This window comes from Triturus cristatus, chromosome 4_2, assembly GCF_964204655.1.
Source record: "Triturus cristatus chromosome 4_2, aTriCri1.1, whole genome shotgun sequence".
Lineage (NCBI taxonomy): Eukaryota > Metazoa > Chordata > Amphibia > Caudata > Salamandridae > Triturus > Triturus cristatus.
Window position 1 is genome coordinate 659283255 of NC_140586.1, and position 21177 is coordinate 659304431.

At 46.8% G+C, this 21177-nt stretch overlaps 1 protein-coding gene across 13 annotated transcripts in view; it reads left to right on the plus strand.

Moving 5' to 3' along the window:
• Positions 1 to 21177, plus strand: part of DOCK7 (dedicator of cytokinesis 7) — an 888535-nt gene that overhangs the window by 831219 nt on the left and 36139 nt on the right. For all 13 annotated transcript variants that reach the window (XM_085602421.1, XM_085602422.1, XM_085602423.1 and 10 more), the window contains one exon: positions 9822 to 9989. In XM_085602421.1, coding sequence (XP_085458547.1) covers positions 9822 to 9989 — 168 coding nt within the window. The remainder of the gene's footprint in view (positions 1 to 9821; positions 9990 to 21177) is intronic.

Sequence of the window (21177 nt, forward strand, 5' to 3'; positions counted from 1 at the left end):
TGCCAAGTTTTTTCCCTCTCTTGCCCTTTCTTTCATAAATCCCTTTCTCCAAATTATATATAGCTAACAATTTAGCTAGCCATTGCTGAAAGGATGGGGCTGATTGATCCAGCCAGGCAGAGGCGATAATAATACGTAATGCAGCCATAACAAGAAACAGAAAATAATCAAATGAATTTTGCTTCCGTTCGATTGAATCCCCAAGAGTATTAAAGCTGGATCTAGAATTACTTGTATATTCAAAGTTTGATCCATAAATGTTTCTAATGCTTTTATTAAATTTACCAGCAGGGGGCAAGTCGAGAACATATGAATTAAATCAGCTTTGCAGCTATCACACCAGGGGTATCTAATTCCCTCCTGTCCACCCCACTGCGCTATGCTTGCCGGCATATGGTACAAACAATAAATCGTTTTGAAATGCTGAGCCTGCAATCCCGCTGAGCATAAGATACTTTGACCCATTTCTAAAGACTCAGAAAAGCAATTCTGATCTATGCCCAGTTTATCCGCCCACTTTTTCTCGTATTCATCCTGGTCATCTGGCTTAGATATTTACAGTTCGGCATAAATTTTCCTAATAGTGCAGTTCTCTCCCGCTCTTATAACATCTATAATTACAGATCTCTGAAAGCCACAAGGCCCCCCCATTTTCTCTTTAAAAAAGCTCAGCTGCTGCAGATATTTAAAAAAAATTCTTATATTAACCCCATGCTCCTGCTGGATATCACTAAACATCCGCATACCGTCAGGGCCCATCAGATGCCCCAACACCCGCAGCCCCTTGCCCTCCCACTCTAACATAATTGTATCAGAAAAAATATCCGGGAGCGTTGGATTTCTATATAGCTGTGTATAGTAATTAAACCTGCCAAGACCAATTTTCTTTTTGAATGCAGCCCAGATCTTATGTGCGGCCAACAGGGTCCTAAATTTCGTTTTTTTATAATAGCTTGGTTCAGTAAATTTCATAAAGCAATTCATCGCGTCCTTCCCTAATAACAGTTCGTAAAGATCTGGAGTGCCTAAATTATCCCAGGGGTCACCCACAGCCCTCCCAAACAAACCAAACATATATTGAAGAGCTGAAGTCCAATAGTACATCTTAAAATCTGGGACTGCCCACCCTCCTCTCTCCCTAGGCAATGACATATATCTTATAGCCTGCCTGGTTTTTCCATGGGCCCATATAAACCTATTCACAATGTGCTCAATCTTACTAAACCAGTGCTTCTCAAACTCTAGCGGTATGGCCCTAAAGAGATAGAGTATTTTAGGGGGGAAAACCATCTTTACCACATTGCTGCGGCCGACCAGTGTCATATGAAGATTATTCAATCTATCAAAATCTTTTTTGGCTTTCCCTATAATTGGTTCAATATTCTATATCACTAATTTTCCCAGATCTGGAGTTATTTCAATACCCAGGTAAACAGCTGAGTCGACCACCCTCAGATCTTCTAGTTTAGTCCATTTATTTTGAACTATCAGCGTTTTCTGGCTATTTAGTGCATACCCGGAAATTGCTTCAAAAACTTGAACCTCTTCTTCTATTGCGACCATTGTGTCTTGGGGGTTAGGGGTGACCACAGCGAAATCATCCGCGTAAGCCGATATTTTGGTCTCCCACCCATACTACCGCATAGGACTAATACTAATGGAGGCGTCCAGCTTCCTTAACAGGAGATTAATGTAAAGTGCGAATAGAAGGGGCGAACAGGGGCACCCCTGCCTTGTACCTCGCTTAATTATCACCATTGCCATATACCCCCATTCTCTCTGATCCGAGCCTTTGGAGCTTTTTATAAAGCCTGAATAGTCTTAATGTAATTGCTCCCAAACCATTTCATCACATCCCAAAGGTAGTCCCAGGAGACCCTATCGAACACTTTTTCAGCATCCATGAGTATTAAAGCCATAGTGTCACCTGAGACCTCCGCTGCATCAAATAGGGTTATAACTCTTTGGGTATGTTCTGTAGTGCCCCTTCCGGGAATAAAGCCATGTTGGCAGGAATGGACAATTTTCCCAATTATTGGATTCAGACGGGTTGCCAAGGCCTTTGAATAAATTTTAACGTCGCTGTTCATCAATGTTATTGGCCTGTATGAGCCCGGTTCTCTAGGTGGTTTACCCTTCTTTAAGAACACAATCATATCCGCCCCAGCCCATGAATCGGGGATTGAATCGCCTTGCTGGGCTTGACCAATTATAGCCACCAGATCCAGTCCAATAGCCTCAAGAAATGTTTTATGAAACTCTAGGGGGGTTAGATCCGGTCCAGCAGCTTTTCCGGCCGGGAGACTCCCTAAAGCTCCATATATCTCATCCTGGGTCAGCGCTATATCAAGTGCCTCTCTATCTTCGGAGTCAAAACTACGCTTCGAGATTCTTTTTTTTTTTTTTTTTTTGAAACCGTTTATTACAGAATCCAAAAAATATACAAAGATGGACCTACAACCTTTAGGCCGGCCGCTAGCAAACAGAAGGAGCATGTAATACAGACAATAGAACGCACGCTGCGGCACAAGGGAATTCACAGGAGTTGAAAGAAGCGTTGGCAGCCACACCTTCCGGACCCCACATGACGGTTTCATTTTTATATAAATAACAACAAGAAAGACAAGTCCACAAGGCAACCCACAGTCGGAAACAACAGCATGTGCTCCCCTAGGGGGGGGACCCCACTGATTCATAGGAATATCGAGGGGGGGAATAGGTCAGGACGGGGACTAAGTAAACTCATTTCCCAGAACCGGGAAGACAAACAGGCTAAGGAGACGGAGCCGGTGACGGATCCGGCAGTAGCGGCGGGGTACAGATTCCCCCACGGTAGGCGTTCCAGGGGCCCCATACTTTCACCCACGTCCCAGGCTTACCTCTCGCAACATACACCACCTTTTCCCGAAACATACACCAATCCATGTTGTCCTTCCACGCGGAGACAGTCGGCGACCTCTGGGAACCCCACAGTTGCGCAATATCACGTTTGGCCACCATATATCCCAGAGTCGCCCACCACGTCTGCGGCACTGAGTAATCGGTTGGCTCCCATACATTCAAAAGACATCTCCTCGCCTCAGGCAACAGCGGCACATGCGTAACTACCTGCAGAACCTCATGCACACCACGCCAGAATCGCACCACCTCTGGGCATTCCCACAGAATATGGAGAAAGGTCCCCAAAGAACCACACCCACGCTTACACAACCCGGCCACAGCATAGCCCATACGCATCAGACTCGGCCCCGTAACATAGACCCTGTGGAGTATCTTGAGCTGGACGAAGCGAAGGCGAGCCGGTATGGCCACCTCTTTCGGGGAGGCCACTGCAGACACCCAGTCCTCGTCATCCAGCTCCAATCCATCAGCCCCCCACGCCTCACGAAGGCCGGTCAGCAGTCCCGAACGGTCATTGATGAGCTTTTTGTAAATCAATGAAATCGTGCCGTCCGGGACATGCCCATCTAGCACTCTATCCTCCAGAGGGGAGCACTCCGGGATGGAGGCAACGTCCGGAAATACGGAGCACAACGCATGACGGATCTGCATATAACGAAAGTACTCCCTGTCCTGCAGCTGGAATTCTGTCCGTAGCACATCGAACGTTTTAAATCCCCCCCTCGTCCAGAGATCGCCCACCCTGCTGATGCCTATCATGTCCCACTTCTCAAAGCCCTTCGAGGTCCACAGGGAGCCCAGCCGCTCAGATGCGTATAGTGGCGTCGCCCGGGTCAAGCGGTCCTTCCACCCCATCGCCACGTTAGCCGTGTGCCACACCTGTACCATGACCCCCGTGGAGCCCGTCAGCCGCGCGTCATGCGAGCTAGAATAAAGCGCCCGATTATAGTCACCGCCCGGCAGTAACATTTTATCCATCTCAAAGGCCGGGTTTAGGGCGGGCCCGTAAAGGCCGTGATTGATCGCAGCCAACTGGAAGGCCCAGTAATATCGCTTGATATCTGGGAGGGCAACCCCCCCGTCGTACCACGGGAGCGTCAGCTTCGCCAGGGCGATACGCGGCCGACCCTCCCAAAACAGTCGGCGCTGCAAACTCTCCACCTCGCGGAAGTAGCGCGCCGGGACAACGTCCATTGTATTCTGCAAAGCATACAGGAAACGTGGCAGCGACATCATCTTAAACAATGCCGCCCGGCCGAGCGGCGAGAGCGGCAAGCGCTTCCAACGCGCGACGTCCTCCTTCAGGCGCTGGAGGGGGGGAAGCAAGTTCTGGCTCGCTTCGAGATTCTTGATTTAATCTCTGTTCCCCTCATTGTTCTTCTCTTTACAGATCTTCATAAAATTGGCAAAAAACTTCCCGGATACCTAATGAGCCCTCTATTAGCTTTCCGCCTCTGTCCATAATATCCCTAATCTCCCCAGGCATAGTTTTTTGCCTGAGTCGTACTGCCAGAGTGTGCACTACCCTTTCGCTAAACTCGTAGCACAGTTCCCTTCTTGCCAGAAATTCTTTGGCAGCCTTACTTGCAGCGAAATCCCCTATTTCCGCCTTTGCTATTGCCAGCTTCAATATTATATCTGCCAGTGGTTTACTCATTCGTATCGCACTAGTAATCTCCTCATCCGCATCCATCAATACCTTACATGATGTTTTCATCCGTTGACCCTCCCTCTTCTGACGACCCAAGCTATAACTCAGTGACTCCCCCCTCACTCCGGCTTTGAACGCCTCCCAGACAATCCCAGGTCTGGCACTCCCTCTATTAATCTCCCAGAACCCCTTGATCCATTCATTCATATGAGTCACATATTCGGGATCTTTTAAAAGGCCTCGCTCAAAGGTTCAGCCCGTCTCTTGTCTTTCCGCCCCTCCCTAGGTAATTGTTAAAACTAGGGGATTATGATCTGAAATTATCCGGGGGTACTTTTCTATCCTACATCTTCATTTTAAGCAGTAAGACAAAGAAATAGTCTAATCTGGTAACAATCTTTTGGGGTGCAGAAAAGAATGTACAGCCAGGGTCAGTGGGATTTAGCTGAGCCCAAATGTCTATAAGCGCGTTATATTGAACCAGATTGGTAAGTGCCCCATACACTCTTTTCTTTCTACCCGAATAGCTACTTCCCCCTTCCACCCACAGACCCCCCAATCCGTTGATATTAAAACCCCCACAGATAACTGGGGAGGGCCAAGATGCTAGTTCAACATCCAGGAATTCTAGAACTTCAGGGTCATCCCCAGTAGAGCCATAGATAGAACATAATGTGAACGTTTCCTCTTGCCACTTACATTCAGCCAGCACCCAGCGGCCCCATTTATCAGCTATTTTCCTTTTAAAGACAACGTCATTTCAGCGGGATAGGATGGCAACCCCTCTTGTCCTAGTGCCCTGTTTAGTGTTAATAATTAATTTAAAGCCCAACTGTTCCATGAGATTATCCCTGCTATCCTCAATACGGGTCTCTTGGACGCATAAAATGTCTACCTGCATAGTTTCCGAAATCACTGCCACCCTTTTTCGCTTAGTCAGATCATTAAGGCCGCATATATTAATTGATGCTATCCGCAGACTCATTGCTTAATATTAGCCATCTTGCCCTTCGCAATCCCTACATTATTATGTATTTTGCTCTTTTGTTTTAACTCTTTGATTTCAGCTCTTTGAGCCTTCATTTTTAAATGCACCCTGTATTGATTCCTTGTATTCACTATATTCATCCTCAAGTACCGTGACCTCCCTCCCCAACTGCCCTGCTTGTCCCCCCCACCCCACCCCAATCCCCACACAGGCAAATAGGTCAAGCATGACCTATGCGTGGCCACTGTAGCTCCCAACTCGAGCCGCTGCCGGCTCCACCCTCCCACGATCACCCAAACTCCAAATACACTCCAGATACACCCCCTGTGCCTCATTTGTGCCTTTTAATCCTAACTAAAGAACTAAAAAGAAGAAGAAAAAAAATATATAAGGAGGAAGGCAGGCTCAACCACAAGTTGAACAAATAAGGAGGCTAGCTGATCGTCCCCTGTAGTAGAGATAGAGATAGAAATATCAGCCATACAGCATGCAAACGCCAGTTCCTTAAGGTAACCTCATTTTAAATCCTTCTGGTCGTGCTCTATCCAGAATTGCCTGCCGAAGGAGAAAGTTGCCGCTATAAACAAGAATGGCTCTCGGGTGCTCCCCCTGTCTCCCATCATTACTTTTCCTTTGATTAAAAGGAAAGCAATGCGCTCGCTGAACTTCAATGTCACAATTCCATTGGGCCAGGTCCGTGAATGCTCCCTTCAGAAGTTTGGCTACAAAGGACATAATGTTCTCGCCTTCTATTTTTTCCGCAATGCCCAGCAGTCAGTCATTGTTCCTGCGCTGATGGTTCTCGAAATCCTCGAGTTTCCACATCACATCTTCGGACTGTCTCTCTTGTGTCTCCTTAAAGCTTTGTAGTTTTACCATTTCCTCTTCTAAAGTGACAGTTCTTTCTTCAACATGTGTGACCCTTTCAGCCATATCGGAGCACAGTTTATTAACTTTCCGAAGTGATCCCTGCAACTTCTTGGTTGCTTGGTGTGCCCTACGACTTTCTAATCTCGCCTCCCCCTGCATCTGCTTTAAGGTGGAATACACTAATTCTAATGATGGTGAGGCAGGGAGGGCAGGAGGAGCCTCTGGGTGTCCTGTCTTCTCCGGTATAACCAATTCCCCTTCCTCCTCATACGTTTGAGTTGTTGCAGAGTAGTCCCATTTAAGTTTCCTTGCAGTATCATTCTTAGAAGGGCTCTTAGGAGGGCTGGTTCTAGATTTAGACTTAGATCTCCGTTTCTGGGATAGGGTCCTCAAGCGTTGGATCTTTTGAGAAGCAGAGGAGTCCCCAAAGGAGTCATCTGATTCAGACCCTAGAGATGTATTCACATCGCTTGTAGAAGAGATGTCTGTATCATCATTTAAAGAAAATAATGTATCCCGCTCTGGAGATCGCAAGGCAATTGAATTTAAGCCTACACCCCCTCATCCCCATCTAGCCTCATTCAAAGCAAGTTCACCGAGTTCCACCAGGTCGATTTTTAAGTTATTTTCTGCACAAGCCTGATCCTGAGCCGCTGAACTGGTCCCGCTCCCATCAGAGTCACCACCTTCAGTGCCAATCGACTGTGCAATTACTACCGCTACCATGTTAGGAGATACCCATGATGGCGCACCACGGCGATTTTGCCCCGGTCCCTTATCGCCACACTGATCTCCTTCGGCGGGTCCTTCATAGTTCCGTCTTTTGTGGACCTAGTTATTTTGGGTGCCATCAGACCCCCGCAGATTGGGCACCCTGAGTCGTAGGCAACTCCAAACTCCCGCTGTGTTTCCATCGAAAGTATCCTCAGCCCCCGACTCGAACCTCGTCTCCGCAGCCTGGTGAACAGCCGCTCTATCAGGTAGGTGCTCAGCGGCATGTCCTCAGGGTTTACCAACTTAAGTCAATCCATCAGACTGATCAAGGAGAGAGGGCCCAAACAGTGGTTCTCACAGAGGTCAGTCAGCAGCCATCTCGCCAGCTCCAACAATAGTTCTACTAAGAAATTAATTCTCAGTTATTGGGTACAGAAGAGCCATTCACAAAAATATGAAGTTTCCTTTATGGTAACACCAGAACACTCTATTATAGGTGTGCTCATTTTTGCAAGCTCCTATGTACATACTTATCATTGAATTAGATAGTGCCAAAGTTACCAGCTGGTCTACCATTAAGAAGATGAAACATGAATCAAAGGTTACAAATGGGGGTGTAGGTACCCTCATGGATGGATGCACTTGAGTCAGAGTGGCTATGCACTGTTTTCATTCTAAATATTTTATAGAAGATTTCTGTTGTGCTATACGAGCACCAATCCCCAGTGGTTACCTTTAGATGAGACCTATGTCCTAAGAGTACTAGATTCACCATAAAGGTTACTTTTGATTAGACCCCCAAGTGTAAGGTCTTGCACTAGCAATATATTACTATTGTACATTTATACTTTTAATGTGCTTTCTGAGCTACATCACCAACAAATATTGCTTTAAAGTATTACCTGTTGTCTTTACTTAACATAAAACGTTTTAAAATTATTGCTATTTTCATGTGGCTCTGTCATTTCCAGCTAAGGGAACTACTCACTTGCATTCTTACACTTGCAACCACCTGCATCAATCCATTCGGTATTGCTGCATGCAACGGTCCCACATGTACCAGCATACACACGGCAGTGTGCTCCTTGTCTGCCCAGTGCAGTTTTTTATATATCGTGATTGATATATTGTTCTAAACTCGAACGTTAAGTAACTAAACTCCTGACAAACTAATATTCTTTAGACAATGGTGGCAAATATACCCAAAACTAAAATTAGGTTTTGAAAGAGTTCTTGGTAACTATCCTATTGGGAAAAATGTATTAGAGGCTCTATTTTGTGGTAACTTATTTTGTTTTGCTCTCACAAAGATAAAAAAGAGAAAACCTTTTTAGATTGAGCCTATCAGAAAGTGAAGCTGTCTGGCGGAAAAATAACTATTGTCAGCTTACCGATGTCTTATAGTGGGCTTAAAACTCATCCATTGCTTACCATTGGTTTGCTTTATTGTCACTCTAATTTTCTTGCTCAGTGCCTTTCCTTGTTGTTCTTGTATTTGTCCTTCCCCTGGGACATAGCTTCTTTACAATCCTTTTGCTTGAATGACTTGTATCCTTCCACTGCTCACGTTTAGGGAAAACCGTTATTTTTCCTTAAGCACTCCATGAGAGTGTCTGTGTTTTCCAGCTCTCACCCTCTGGAAGCTTCATGTTTCCTACCTTTCTTCATTGTGTGCTTCTCCCCCACTCTGTGGTGTTCTCTACTTCATTTGCTGTTCGCTCTTTCATATGCTTCCCCTCCCACTTGTGTTGCTTGCTCTCTTGTATGCTTCCCCTTCCACCCTGTGTTGCTTGCTCCCCTCCCCACGTTGTTCTCTTTCCAACATGTGCTGTGTTTCCCATCCTGCCCACTCCCAACTTTAGTTTTATTTAAAACTACCCCCACCTAATCTGGTTTTTGTTGTTGTTGTTGTTTTTTAAGACCCAGCATCCGGGCTATTCCATTGTGTTGCATTCATTATTTTAAATTGTTCAATCCAAATGATATTTGCCAACTTGTATTGGTAAGTAAACAAAATAATGGTGATAACGTCATTTCCTAGGTGCATATCTGTGTGGTAACGTATATGCATGTGCGCCTTGGGGATGTCTTTCTTCTCACGCTCATTTGCTTGAATTTTATATAGTGGCTTCCCCCTTCAATATGTGTCCATCTCCAGGAAGATAGCTTCTTTGCCATCCTTTTGATTGGATAATTAGTATTTGTAAAGTCAGTGAGTCTGAATAGGAAAAAAAAAACAAAAGTAAGATATATTGGCTTTGCCCATGCCTGTTGCTTTAGGCAGTGGTTTGTCTTTTGCATCAGCTTCATTAGCCCTACAATAATTTATTAATAAAAAGGAAACAAAGTTATGCAGAGAGATGTGTAACGTGATACAAACAGTGCTTACAATTTGCTGACGATAGTCATAGATGTCGATTGACTGGTCACTATTAATAAGAGGCTGTTAGGTCCTTGTTGTAATGATATTAGTCGAATGCTGCCATGTCAGATGCCATTAGAGCTGTTCTGTGAAAGTGATGTTCCCCACTTCACCAGTGCTGAATACATTGGCAGTCTGTTTATCATGCCATGGTTATAATGTGTGTTCATTTGTGATGTAACCTTTGATGCACTATGACTTGAGCATGTAATTAAGTTTCTAAAGCTATCCTGTTGCCTGCTGCAAGACAAAGTCTCATATGGTTTCTCTTCTAGGTGTGAAGATGCACTGCGTAAAAACAAGAGTCTGATCGGTCCGGATCAAAAGGAATACCAGCGTGAACTTGAGCGCAACTACCATCGTCTCAAAGAAGCTCTTCAACCACTGATCAATAGGAAAATACCACAACTGTATAAAATTATCCTGCCCGTTACATGTCACAGGTGACACATTATTTTACAAAACCTTCTTTTCTGCTGAAAATGAGGGTTTAGCCTGTGTATTGGTTACTGGGGGAAACATCCCTCCTGTGCATACAGATTATTACTGAAATGATGAATATGTATGTAAAAATATTGTTTCCACCAAGTACCTTGTACTTTTTTTTCAGTGTAGATTATATCTTCTCTGTGATACTATAACCTCTGACTAACTGGGGGAATAAGCCTCAGATTTGTCAAATTACTCTTGAGAGCTCAATTCTCAGCGTTCGTTGCACGCCTAACTAAAGGATTGTGCCCAACTGATGGCTTTTGTGAAGTCAAAGTATGGTTGGTGAAACACCAACAAACACAGAGATTTCAGGGTAATCATCAACATTTTGCAGATAGTCTGCCCCCTATTATTATTGTATATTTACTCCAATGATGGACAGGAATTAATGGTTGTTTGGATTTGGGATTGGGGCGGAAGTGTGCCAATACTTTATATTGTCTAATGTATAGCTCTATTTAAGCTTCTATGTCTGGTCTTTAAAACCCTGCAGGGAAGGGGACTAGACTATCTGAAAAATAAATTACAGCGATATACTCCCACCCGGCTACTTGGATCCAGTGACCAGTTATTACTTTGCCCCAAACAGATAAACAAAGCTAGACTGGGTGGTCGTTCTTTTTCTTTCTTGGCCCCCCACCAATGGAATAAGCTGCCGTTTCACATTCGCTCCTGCACTAACTTAATTCAGTTCAGAAAAGTTTTCAAAACCTGGCTGTTTAATCTCTGACTGGCCATTCTTTTTCTAATTGTTGTTTGATACTGCCGCGCCGAGAGATCCCCTCGGGATGATACGTTGAGCTTAACAAATGATGATAATAATACTGATAATAATGTTTTGCCTGTGGAGAAACAGAAAAATAAATGCAGATTTTTGTATACCGTTATCATGTGCAGGAATGTACATCTAAAACTTCGGTATTGCAAAATGGTTGCACGTTAGAGTACTTCTGGGAATCTGAGACGGTCTCTGATTAGCAGGTGTCAGAAATTTTCTGAGAATTCCTAGGAAGTCCTCTAATTGGTCCAGGCGTAAGCATATGTGAATGTATTGTCACCTTTTCAAACATGTTTCTGCAAATTAGAGGTCTATCTGAAGGGGAATAATGCTAAAATGAAAAGCACCCTGATAACACGGTTACAAAATATTTGGCCACTTCAACATTGTGGTTAGCCACATGAGTCAATAGGAAATTGGTGGCAGTTTTCTAGAACTATTAATACACGATTGCAATATGTTTTAGAAATAGGTGCTTGCAGGTCGTCAGGATTGGCTCTGCCCTTTATCCTTCCAGTGTCAATAAAAGGAGCATGTACTGAATCAGTGCACGAAACCATTCATTCACACAACATCTCAAAGGCTGACAACTCACCAAAAAACACTTCTTAGCCCACTTGGAAACATCAGTCTTCCAATCCCCACCATACTTGATGGAACTGTCACCACAATAATGTGATACCATCATACACCACTTTCACATAAAAAAAATGGATCCTCGTCATGTCATCATAGTTGCTTCAGATGACTCTCCACTTGTCCAAACCTCTGTGACCATTGAATTTAGCAGTTTCTTCCCTAATGTTTGCCATCAGCAGCTTCCTAAAGGTCATAACCTCAACAAACATAAACTGAAACCTGTAATGCAGCTAAGCCTTGCCACTGCAGAGTATTTTGCTACCAACTGCCCAAGATCTGCCCTTCCCTGCTTTACCAGAATTCTTTCAACCATTATAAACACCCACCTTGATGCTTACCTGGAACTGAACAATCTCTGACCTCCAGTCCAAATTAAAAAAACAACTAGGGGCTGAAATCTCCTTCATGTACATCCGATAACATTTTCTCTCAAACTTGGAACGGGGTCAGGCTTGTTCTCCAACCCTCCTCGAGTTGTGCCAACAGTACTTTCCTTGGTCAGCCACAGAATACTGAACAGAATAGAAGGCTCGAAATTTACTGTGGGTTCTGTGGTACAGCTCTCAAATGGTTTACGTCTTTCCTGAATGCTAGATCTCATCAGCATTATCTGCCTACCTTTCAACTGGTGTGGCCCAAGGTCCAGTATTAACTCCCACCCTCTTTAATGTCCTTAGCGGCTTTTTCTGTAAGCTTGTTCGGAAGATTCAGCACGTGTTAACGTGTATACCACCAACACCCACATTTTCATCAGAGCCTCCAAAAACAAAATGATTTCACAGTTTCTTAGACATCCCTATAAATTACTACGAATTTATGTACCAGAATTGTTCTCTCAACTGAAATACTATTCTAAGGTTCTTGTGACTATGCATCCCTTACATTTGATTGGACTCACGTCATGGTCTGCCCTTTTCAGTCCTCAAAATGTCCACAATTTCATTGTTTTCTAGATTCCAGTTTGTCTCTGGTCTCACGGACAAATAGCAAAACCTATTTTTTCTTAGCAATGTTTCTTTCAAGAAGTACTGCCATTATTACTCTTATCCCACAGTATCGCCCTTGATTCCAGGGTGTTTTTCCAGAATTGCCTACCACATAGTTGTGGGCAATTTTAAAATTATAATGGCAAAGCTCCAAATAGTTGAAACATTGAAACCTAATGTTCGAGGCATATGAGCTGCAGATTGTACACTTAGCATAGGTCGCCATCTGGTGTTGGGCCCGGATGTTTGCAGTTTGTTTTTCTTCTTGGACCGTCTTTGGAAGTCACGAGTTTGGTGACTCCTCCTTCGGTCCGTACTGCGCATGGGCTTCGGCTCCATCCTCAGATTGTTTTTTTCCGCCATCGGGCTCGGATGTGATACTTCGTGCTCCGGCTTCGAACTTCTACGGTTCCAGCCTCGACGGAAAATCCTCGATTCTTCGAGTTCCTTCATCATCTTCATCTCTCGAAGCGGCACTTTTTCCATCCCGTACATCGACACCGGCCTTCGGGCCCTCCGCGACTCCGGTCCCGGCCGATGGAAAGGACTCCGTTTAAAAAGTGCCCAAAATGTGGGTCTAAATTTCCCCACACCGACCTCCATCAGGTGTGTAACCTTTGCCTCTCTCCGGAACACGAGGCTCGAGACTGCCCCGCCTGCAAGTCTTTTCGATCGAAGAAAACGATCCGAGATCGAAGGGCTCGACGCACCATGGCGCACTCATCCTCGACAGCTCCACCGGACATCTTCGGAGACGACGCCGAAGCTTCGGGGCAGACACACACCGAACTGGGAGAAGACATCGTCAGCGCTTCCGAGGCCGACGACTCCGACCTGGAGGACGTAACACCAGGACAGCGGGCCGTGAGTACAATGCCCCCTCCCAGCCCCGCACCGAAAACCAAAGAGACTCCGGTTACTCCCTCGCCTGCCGGCCTGGGCAAAACCAAAACCAAAGCCTCGATCACCCCACCTTCGGGCCCGGTGTCGAAGCACTCAAAGTCTCACGGCAGCTCGGGATCGAGCCAGCCGACGCCCGGTGCCGATAAACACCACTCGGCACCGAAGCCTGCAAAATCCAGCTCGACTCCGAAACCACCGGTGCCGAAGCCTGGACACTCGGCGCCGACCAAACACAAACAGAAATCGGTCGGCACCGACGCTCCGGCGCCGAAACAGCATTCGACGCCGAAACACACGGAGACCTCCAAAAAGCAGGGCGTACACAGAACATCGAAACCTCCGGTTCCGAAATCGCCGGTGCCGACAGACGACTCGGCGCCATTGGCTCTGTTTACACCAGACCCTTTACAAAAGACTTTGTCCAGAGATCCAAAGACTGGCCTTTTGACTGTGATTACTAAGAAGCGTCGCCTTGAGGCTCCGGCTCCTCCTCCTCCACCCAAAAAGAGGGACTCAGCTACTTCTCCCCTTAGAGTACCCTCCCCACTGCCACCCCCCCTCCCACCACCACCCCCTCCACCTTTACCTCACTACGATCCGGCCCCATCCCCAGATCCGGATGACGGGGACCCGGACAATGACCCAGGGGACGCCCCAATGGATCCCACTCCACCAGGGACCCCAGATCCATGGGAGGATTATAATAACCCTGATGTACCCAATGTACCTCAAGACGACCTATACCCATCAAGGCCGTCTCCTCCAGAGGACTCTTTAGGGTTTCACCATTTAGTGCAGAGAGCAGCACACTACCATGGGGTGGACATGCACACGGAACCAGTGGAAGAAGACTTCCTACTGGATACATTTGATTTACAAGATCGTTCCACTGCTATTTTACCCATGCTTAAGGGTGTCACCAAGCACGCTACAGAGGTATTCAAAGACCCTGTCAGAGCCAGAGTACTAAACCCTAGAATAGAGAAGAAGTACAAGGCGGCACCCACAGACCCTGCATACATCAAGGGCCCTGCTCCTCTAGATTCCCTAGTTGTCTCCACAGCTAGAAAGCGGGCTAACTCCCAATCCTCAGGAGATGCCCCACCACCAGACAAGGAATCTAAACTTCTGGACGCGTCTGGTAAACGCACCGCCTACCAGGCTGCAAACATGTGGCGCATTGCAAATACACAAGCACTGCTTGCGCGATATGATAGAGCACACTATGATGAATTAGAGGCTCTTATGCAGCACCTTCCAGAGAAATACAAACGCCAAGCTCATGACCTGATACAGGAGGGCAAACTAATCACAAACACCTCCATTAAGTGTGCCCTCGATGCAGCAGACACTGCTTCTAGAGCCATAAACACCAGTGTCCTGCTTCGCCGCCATGCCTGGCTCAGGATATCAGGGTTCAAGCCTGAGGTCCAGACATCAATACTTAATCACACCTTTGACCAGCAAACACTCTTTGGCCCAAAGGTAGACGAAGCGCTCGAAAAAATGAAGAAAGATACAGACACAGCGAAGTCTATGGGAGCGCTCCAGACCCAAGCCTCTAAGCGTTCCTTTCGACGCTCGTCCTTTCGTGGCACAGGTAGAGGCTCCTCCACCGATAATGCCTCTACCTCCTACAAATCCCCTCCTCAAAATACCTTTTCAAAGGGCAACCAAAGAGGTGGTTACAGAGGCAACAACAATAAGGGCAGGGGCAAAACCAACAATACCCGTTCTGCCACCCCACCCGCACAATGACTCCCCTTCGCTCCCCCCAGACCATTCCACTCCGGTCGGGGGCAGACTACAAGATTTTATCCACGTATGGGAGTCCATAACATCGGACAAATGGGTGACCCAAATCATTCGGTCAGGGTACTGCCTCGAGCTAACATCTACCCCACCCAATATCCCACCAAGGCACCGTCCAATGTCCCAAGAGCATTCCACACTGCTCAAACAAGAGGTACTCTCGCTCCTCCAGAAACACGCCATAGAGCAGGTACCCGGCAATCAACGAAATCTAGGGGTCTACTCCCTATATTTCTTAATCCCAAAGAAAGACGAGACCCTCAGACCCATTCTGGATCTCCGGCCTCTAAATGCCTACATACATTCAGACCACTTTCACATGGTCACCTTACAACAAGTCCTCCCACTCCTCTGCCAGGGAGACTTTCTCACAACACTGGATCTGAAAGACGCGTACTTTCACATTCCAATACACCCCTCTCACAGAAAATACCTCAGGTTCGTGGTGGACGGGCAACATTACCAATTCAAGGTTCTCCCCTTCGGGGTCACCACTGCACCACGGGTGTTTACCAAATGCCTAGCAGTAGTAGCAGCACACCTCAGACGTCAACATGTTCACGTCTTCCCTTACTTAGACGACTGGCTCATAAAAGCCGCGTCCTACCACCAATGCGTGCAACATACAAACAGCACCATCCAACTGCTTCATCAGCTAGGCTTCACGGTGAACTACCAAAAGTCCCACCTCATACCATCTCACACAAAGCAATATCTCGGGGCCACCATAGACACCTCAAAAGGTATTGCCTATCCAAACTCAGCCAGAATCACAAGCATTCTAGCCTTACGCAAAATATTCCTTCCTCAACACTCTCTACCAGCAAGAGTGTTTATGAAGCTCATAGGGATGATGGCGTCTTGCATCTTCATAGTGCCCCATGCAAGACTCCACATGCGTCCACTTCAGGAGTGCCTAGCACAACAGTGGAACCAGGCCCAGGGTCAGCTGACGGATCTGGTGTTGGTGGACGGCCGCACACATCACTCTCTGCAGTGGTGGAACACCACAAACCTTTCCAAGGGACGGCCGTTCCTGGACCCGGTTCCCCAAGTGACTCTAACAGCGGACGCATCGCTCTCCGGCTGGGGAGCGCACCTCTTACACCTCACAATGCAAGGTCTATGGACGCCACAGCAAAAAACGCTCCACATCAACCATCTGGAGCTTTTGGCGATCTTTCTAGCCCTAAAATCTTTCCAAAAGCAGATTTCAGGCAAAGCAGTCCTCATTCGCACAGACAACATGACTGCGATGTATTATATACAGAAACAGGGGGGGACACACTCTCCCCAGCTCTCCCGCTTAGCCCAGAGCATATGGAGATGGGCAATTCCCCAAAACATTTTTCTCCTGGCACAACATGTTCCAGGCGTACAAAACACCATAGCAGATCTGCTCAGCAGACAGACTCAACAACTACACGAATGGGAACTGCATCCACAAGTTCTTCACCCATTCTTCCAACAGTGGGGGCATCCTCAAATAGACCTCTTCGCCACCCACGAAAACAAAAAATGCCCAAGCTTCGCCGCCAGATACCCACACCCATTGTCCAAGGGCAATGCGATATGGATGAACTGGTCAGGCAGATTTGCATACGCCTTTCCACCTCTCCCACTAATTCCATTAGTGGTCAGGAAACTACAACAGCACTCCCTCACACTCATTCTGGTAGCTCCGACGTGGGCCAGACAGCCGTGGTACACCACGCTACTACAACTATCAGTGGTACCACATCAAAAACTGCACCTTTCCCCATGCCTCCTAACCCAGAACCATGGAGAAATCAGGCACCCGGACCCAGCTCAGCTCAACCTGGCGATCTGGCTCCTGAAATCTTAGAATTCGGGTACCTTAACCTTCCCCCTGATTGCATGAACATCATCATGGAAGCCAGACGTCCTACCACTAGAGCATGCTATGCCGCAAAGTGGAAAAGATTTGTAATGTACTGCCGTAACAATACAATCAACCCTCTAGATGCATCCATACAACACATCATATGCTATCTGCTCCATCTTCACAGGTGTAACCTGGCGTATTCATCCATACGCCTACACCTAGCAGCGATCGCTGCCTATCTACAAAACAGACAGCATTTGTCACTCTTCAGAGTGCCCGCTATTAAAGCCTTCATGGAAGGCCTTAAACGAGTAATTCCTCCCAGGGCACCACCCTCCCCTGTATGGAATCTAAATTTGGTCCTTACACGACTAATGGGTCCGCCCTTCGAACCAATGCACAAATGTGAGCTACAATTTCTCACCTGGAAAACAGCTTTCCTTGTAGCTATCACTTCCCTTAGAAGGGTTGGTGAAATACAAGCGTTCACCATACAGGAACCTTACATACAAATGCATCACAGCAAGGTCATACTTCGAACTAATCCGAAGTTCCTGCCCAAAGTCATTACCCCCTTCCACCTCAATCAATCAGTGGAATTACCTGTCTTCTTTTCGCAACCCCAATCTGTTGCGGAAAGGGCCTTACACACACTAGATGTGAAAAGAGCGTTGCTATATTACATACAAAGAACGCAACCCTTCAGGAAGACCAAACAGTTGTTCGTTTCCTTTTCTCCACCACATAAAGGCAACCCCATCTCAAAATCAGGGATAGCTAGGTGGATTGTAAAATGCATACAAATTTGCTATCAGAAGGCAAAGAGAACATTATCTGTTCCCCCTAAAGCCCACTCTACAAGAAAGTTAGGGGCTTCTATGGCTTTTCTAGGGAATATACCCTTAGATGACATATGCAAGGCAGCCACATGGTCTACACCGCACACATTCACAAAACACTACTGTGTAGATGTGCATTCCCAGCAGCAAGCTAGGGTGGGCCAGGCTGTACTAAAAACACTCTTTCAAACAGCTGCAACGGATACCGGTGGTCGCCGCTAAGGTTGGGTACTGCTATATAATCTATGCTAAGTGTACAATCTGCAGCTCATATGCCTCGAACGGAATATGCTACTTACCAGTATGCATCTGTTCTTGGCATGTAGAGCTGCAGAGTTGTACACGCCCACCCGCCTCCCCGGCTACCTGTATCCGTTCCAGTCCATCTTATTTAGATACAACACACATGGGTTTCTCACTGTTATTACTACGCTCCATCATTTCCCTGTTGGCGAAAAACAATCTGAGGATGGAGCCGAAGCCCATGCGCAGTACGGACCGAAGGAGGAGTCACCAAACTCGTGACTTCCAAAGACGGTCCAAGAAGAAAAACAAACTGCAAACATCCGGGCCCAACACCAGATGGCGACCTATGCTAAGTGTACAACTCTGCAGCTCTACATGCCAAGAACAGATGCATACTGGTAAGTAGCATATTCCTTATCCTCGGCTTCTCACATCTCTGTCACACTGATGTCAGTTTAGTGGCTCACAGCTTGAATTGAAGCTGTAATGCATCATGCAAAAGGCCCATCATGGCAAAGTCCTTTCTCCCTTCCCAATCTGCTGGTGCTATACTGACTATCCTGGTGTTGAAAGCTGACCACACAAAACAGACTCTGTACTCACTTGGTCAGACTTGCTCAACTCTTGGGTGGTAGAACACTCTGGGCCCAATTTTATACCATAAATGTACATTAACGGTTGAAAATGTCTCCATTTATGCCTGCCAGGGATTCACAAAATCATACCTAGCAGGTGTAACTTGATTTACTATTACAGATTTTTCTGCCACAAGGGCGCCCACTGTGCCTTTTGTCCTATCGCATCACACAATCCTGATGCTGCCATAGGAACAAGTTAATTCTCTTCAGTAATGCTTTTCCGGTATAGACTTTAACTAACTGCAGATATCTGACCTTAGAATATTACCCAGGCGTCAGACTGGATCTGGAAAATCTAGAGCAGTACCCCTGTGGGCTGGTAGGTGGTGTTGCTCGGTTTTATATAAGTTGAAAGTGAGGTTGTGGTGCCTATATAGGCACCCCATTGGCACACTGACATTGGTTTCTTTTGTGACTAGTCCGATCCAAAAATGCGGAGTCACGTAAAAAAAGTTACTTTTTTTGTGCAGAGTCTACAGAGATCTTTTTGGAAAAAGAACCCAGCTCAGAAAACGGGGAGGATTAGACAGACTGTGAGGAATCTGCAGTTATATAGAGTCTCTACCAGTAAAAGCATTACTGAAGGTAAAGGTGAATAACTTGTTCCCAAGCCATACCTTCCCAGAGGTGAGTCTGTGAACTGGCTTAGACCAAAAAGTCCTAGAGCACTGAAAAGGTGAAATGCCCATCATTTCAGATCTGACTGTCCAAGCAGGGATGCTTCCTGAATGTTTAGAGGGATGCCCAGGACAGATACCCTGTGCACAGTAGTGGCAGCTTTGTCCCTGGTGAAGTGAGCCCGCAAGCCCTCGGAGAGTTGCTTCTTCACCAGTACGTAGCAGATCTTTATGCAAAGTACAATCCAGCATGACCTTGTGCTTCTTTGCTCCGGTGAACCCAATAAAGAGCTGATCCTCCACCCGATGGTCTTTGGTGTGATCGGTATAGAACGACAGAGCTCATTTAGGGTCCAAACAATAGATTGTCTCATCCTCCTTGGATGGATGAGGTGGGGCATAGAAGGCAGGCCAGGTGATACTGTAGCCAATGTGAAAAGGGGTGACTACTATAGGAAGGTAAGAGGCATGCGTTCGAAGAACCAGCTTGCCAGTGAAGAAGGTGATATTTGGAGGCTGGAATGACCAAACATGAAATTCACTTACCCTCTTCGAAAGCTCTCAACTGTTGCCGCTCATTTTCCATGCATGTGGAACGTTCACATGTTCGGATGCAGGACCCTGCCTTCTTGCTGGGAATAGACATCCTGTCGAAGAGACAACCTGACAAGGTGAACAGATCCTCATGCCCAGGGGTTCTGGATACCAAACCCTCTGTGCCCAATCCAGAGACACTAGGATGACTTGCACCTGGTCGTTCCTGATCTTCTTGAGTACTCGGGCAGGAGTGGTATCAGCGGAAAGGCGTATAGGAGTTCTGAATCCTACATGAGACGGAATGCTTCTACGAGCGAGTGCTGCTTTGGAAACTCCAGCGCGCAGAAGTGCTGACATTGCACATTGTCGGAGCCGGCGAATAGATCTAACCAAGGTACTTTCCCAGTCTCAGAAGAGAACATGCACCACCTCCGTTTGTAGACGCCATTCGTGATCTGCAAGGCATTGATGCCTGAGTTTGTCTACCAGGACGTTCAGAGATCCTGACAGGTACTGTAAGACCAGTAAACAGTCCTGAGGTTCAAGCCATGTGCAGAGGCACACTGCCTCCTGACACAGGGTCCACGATCCGCTACGCCCTGTTAGTTACAGTATCACATGGCAGTGGTGTTGTCCATGAACACCTGAACCAGCCTTCCTTTAATGAATGGAAGGAAGGGTTTCAGTGCCAAGGGAATCGCCGTCAACTCCAACAAATTCATGTGGAGCTGAGACTCTGCCAGAGACCAGAGTCCTATGATCTACACCTCTCCCAGATGGCTGGCCTAGCCCAGGAGTGACGCATCTGTCACCACTGTGAACACTGGGTGGGGAAGGGAGAGGGGTCTGCCACTGGCCAAATTTGGGTTTGTGAACCCCACTGCAGATCTTTTGCAGTTCTCTCCAATATCTGGACCAGATCGGAGAGATTCCCCTGTTACTGCACCCACTGGGACTTCAGATCCTACTGCAGAGCCCGCATATGCCAGCAAGCATGTTTGAACAGCAGGATGCAGGAGGCCATGAGAGCCAGCAGGCTCAGTCAGTTTCACCGAAATCCAGGATAGACGTTGAAACATCGGCATCATAGCCTGAATATCCCTAGACTCACTGCTCCAGAGAATAGGTGCCGAACTGCACTGTGTCCAGAATGCTATGATGAAAGGGAGCATCTGAGGAGTCAGATGTGGCTTTGGCACGTGTATAGTGAACCCCAACAAATGCAGGACGTCCACTGTAGTCTGGAGGTGGGAGGGAGAGGAAGTTGGTGGCCAGGAGATGGCTTGCATGGAGTCATA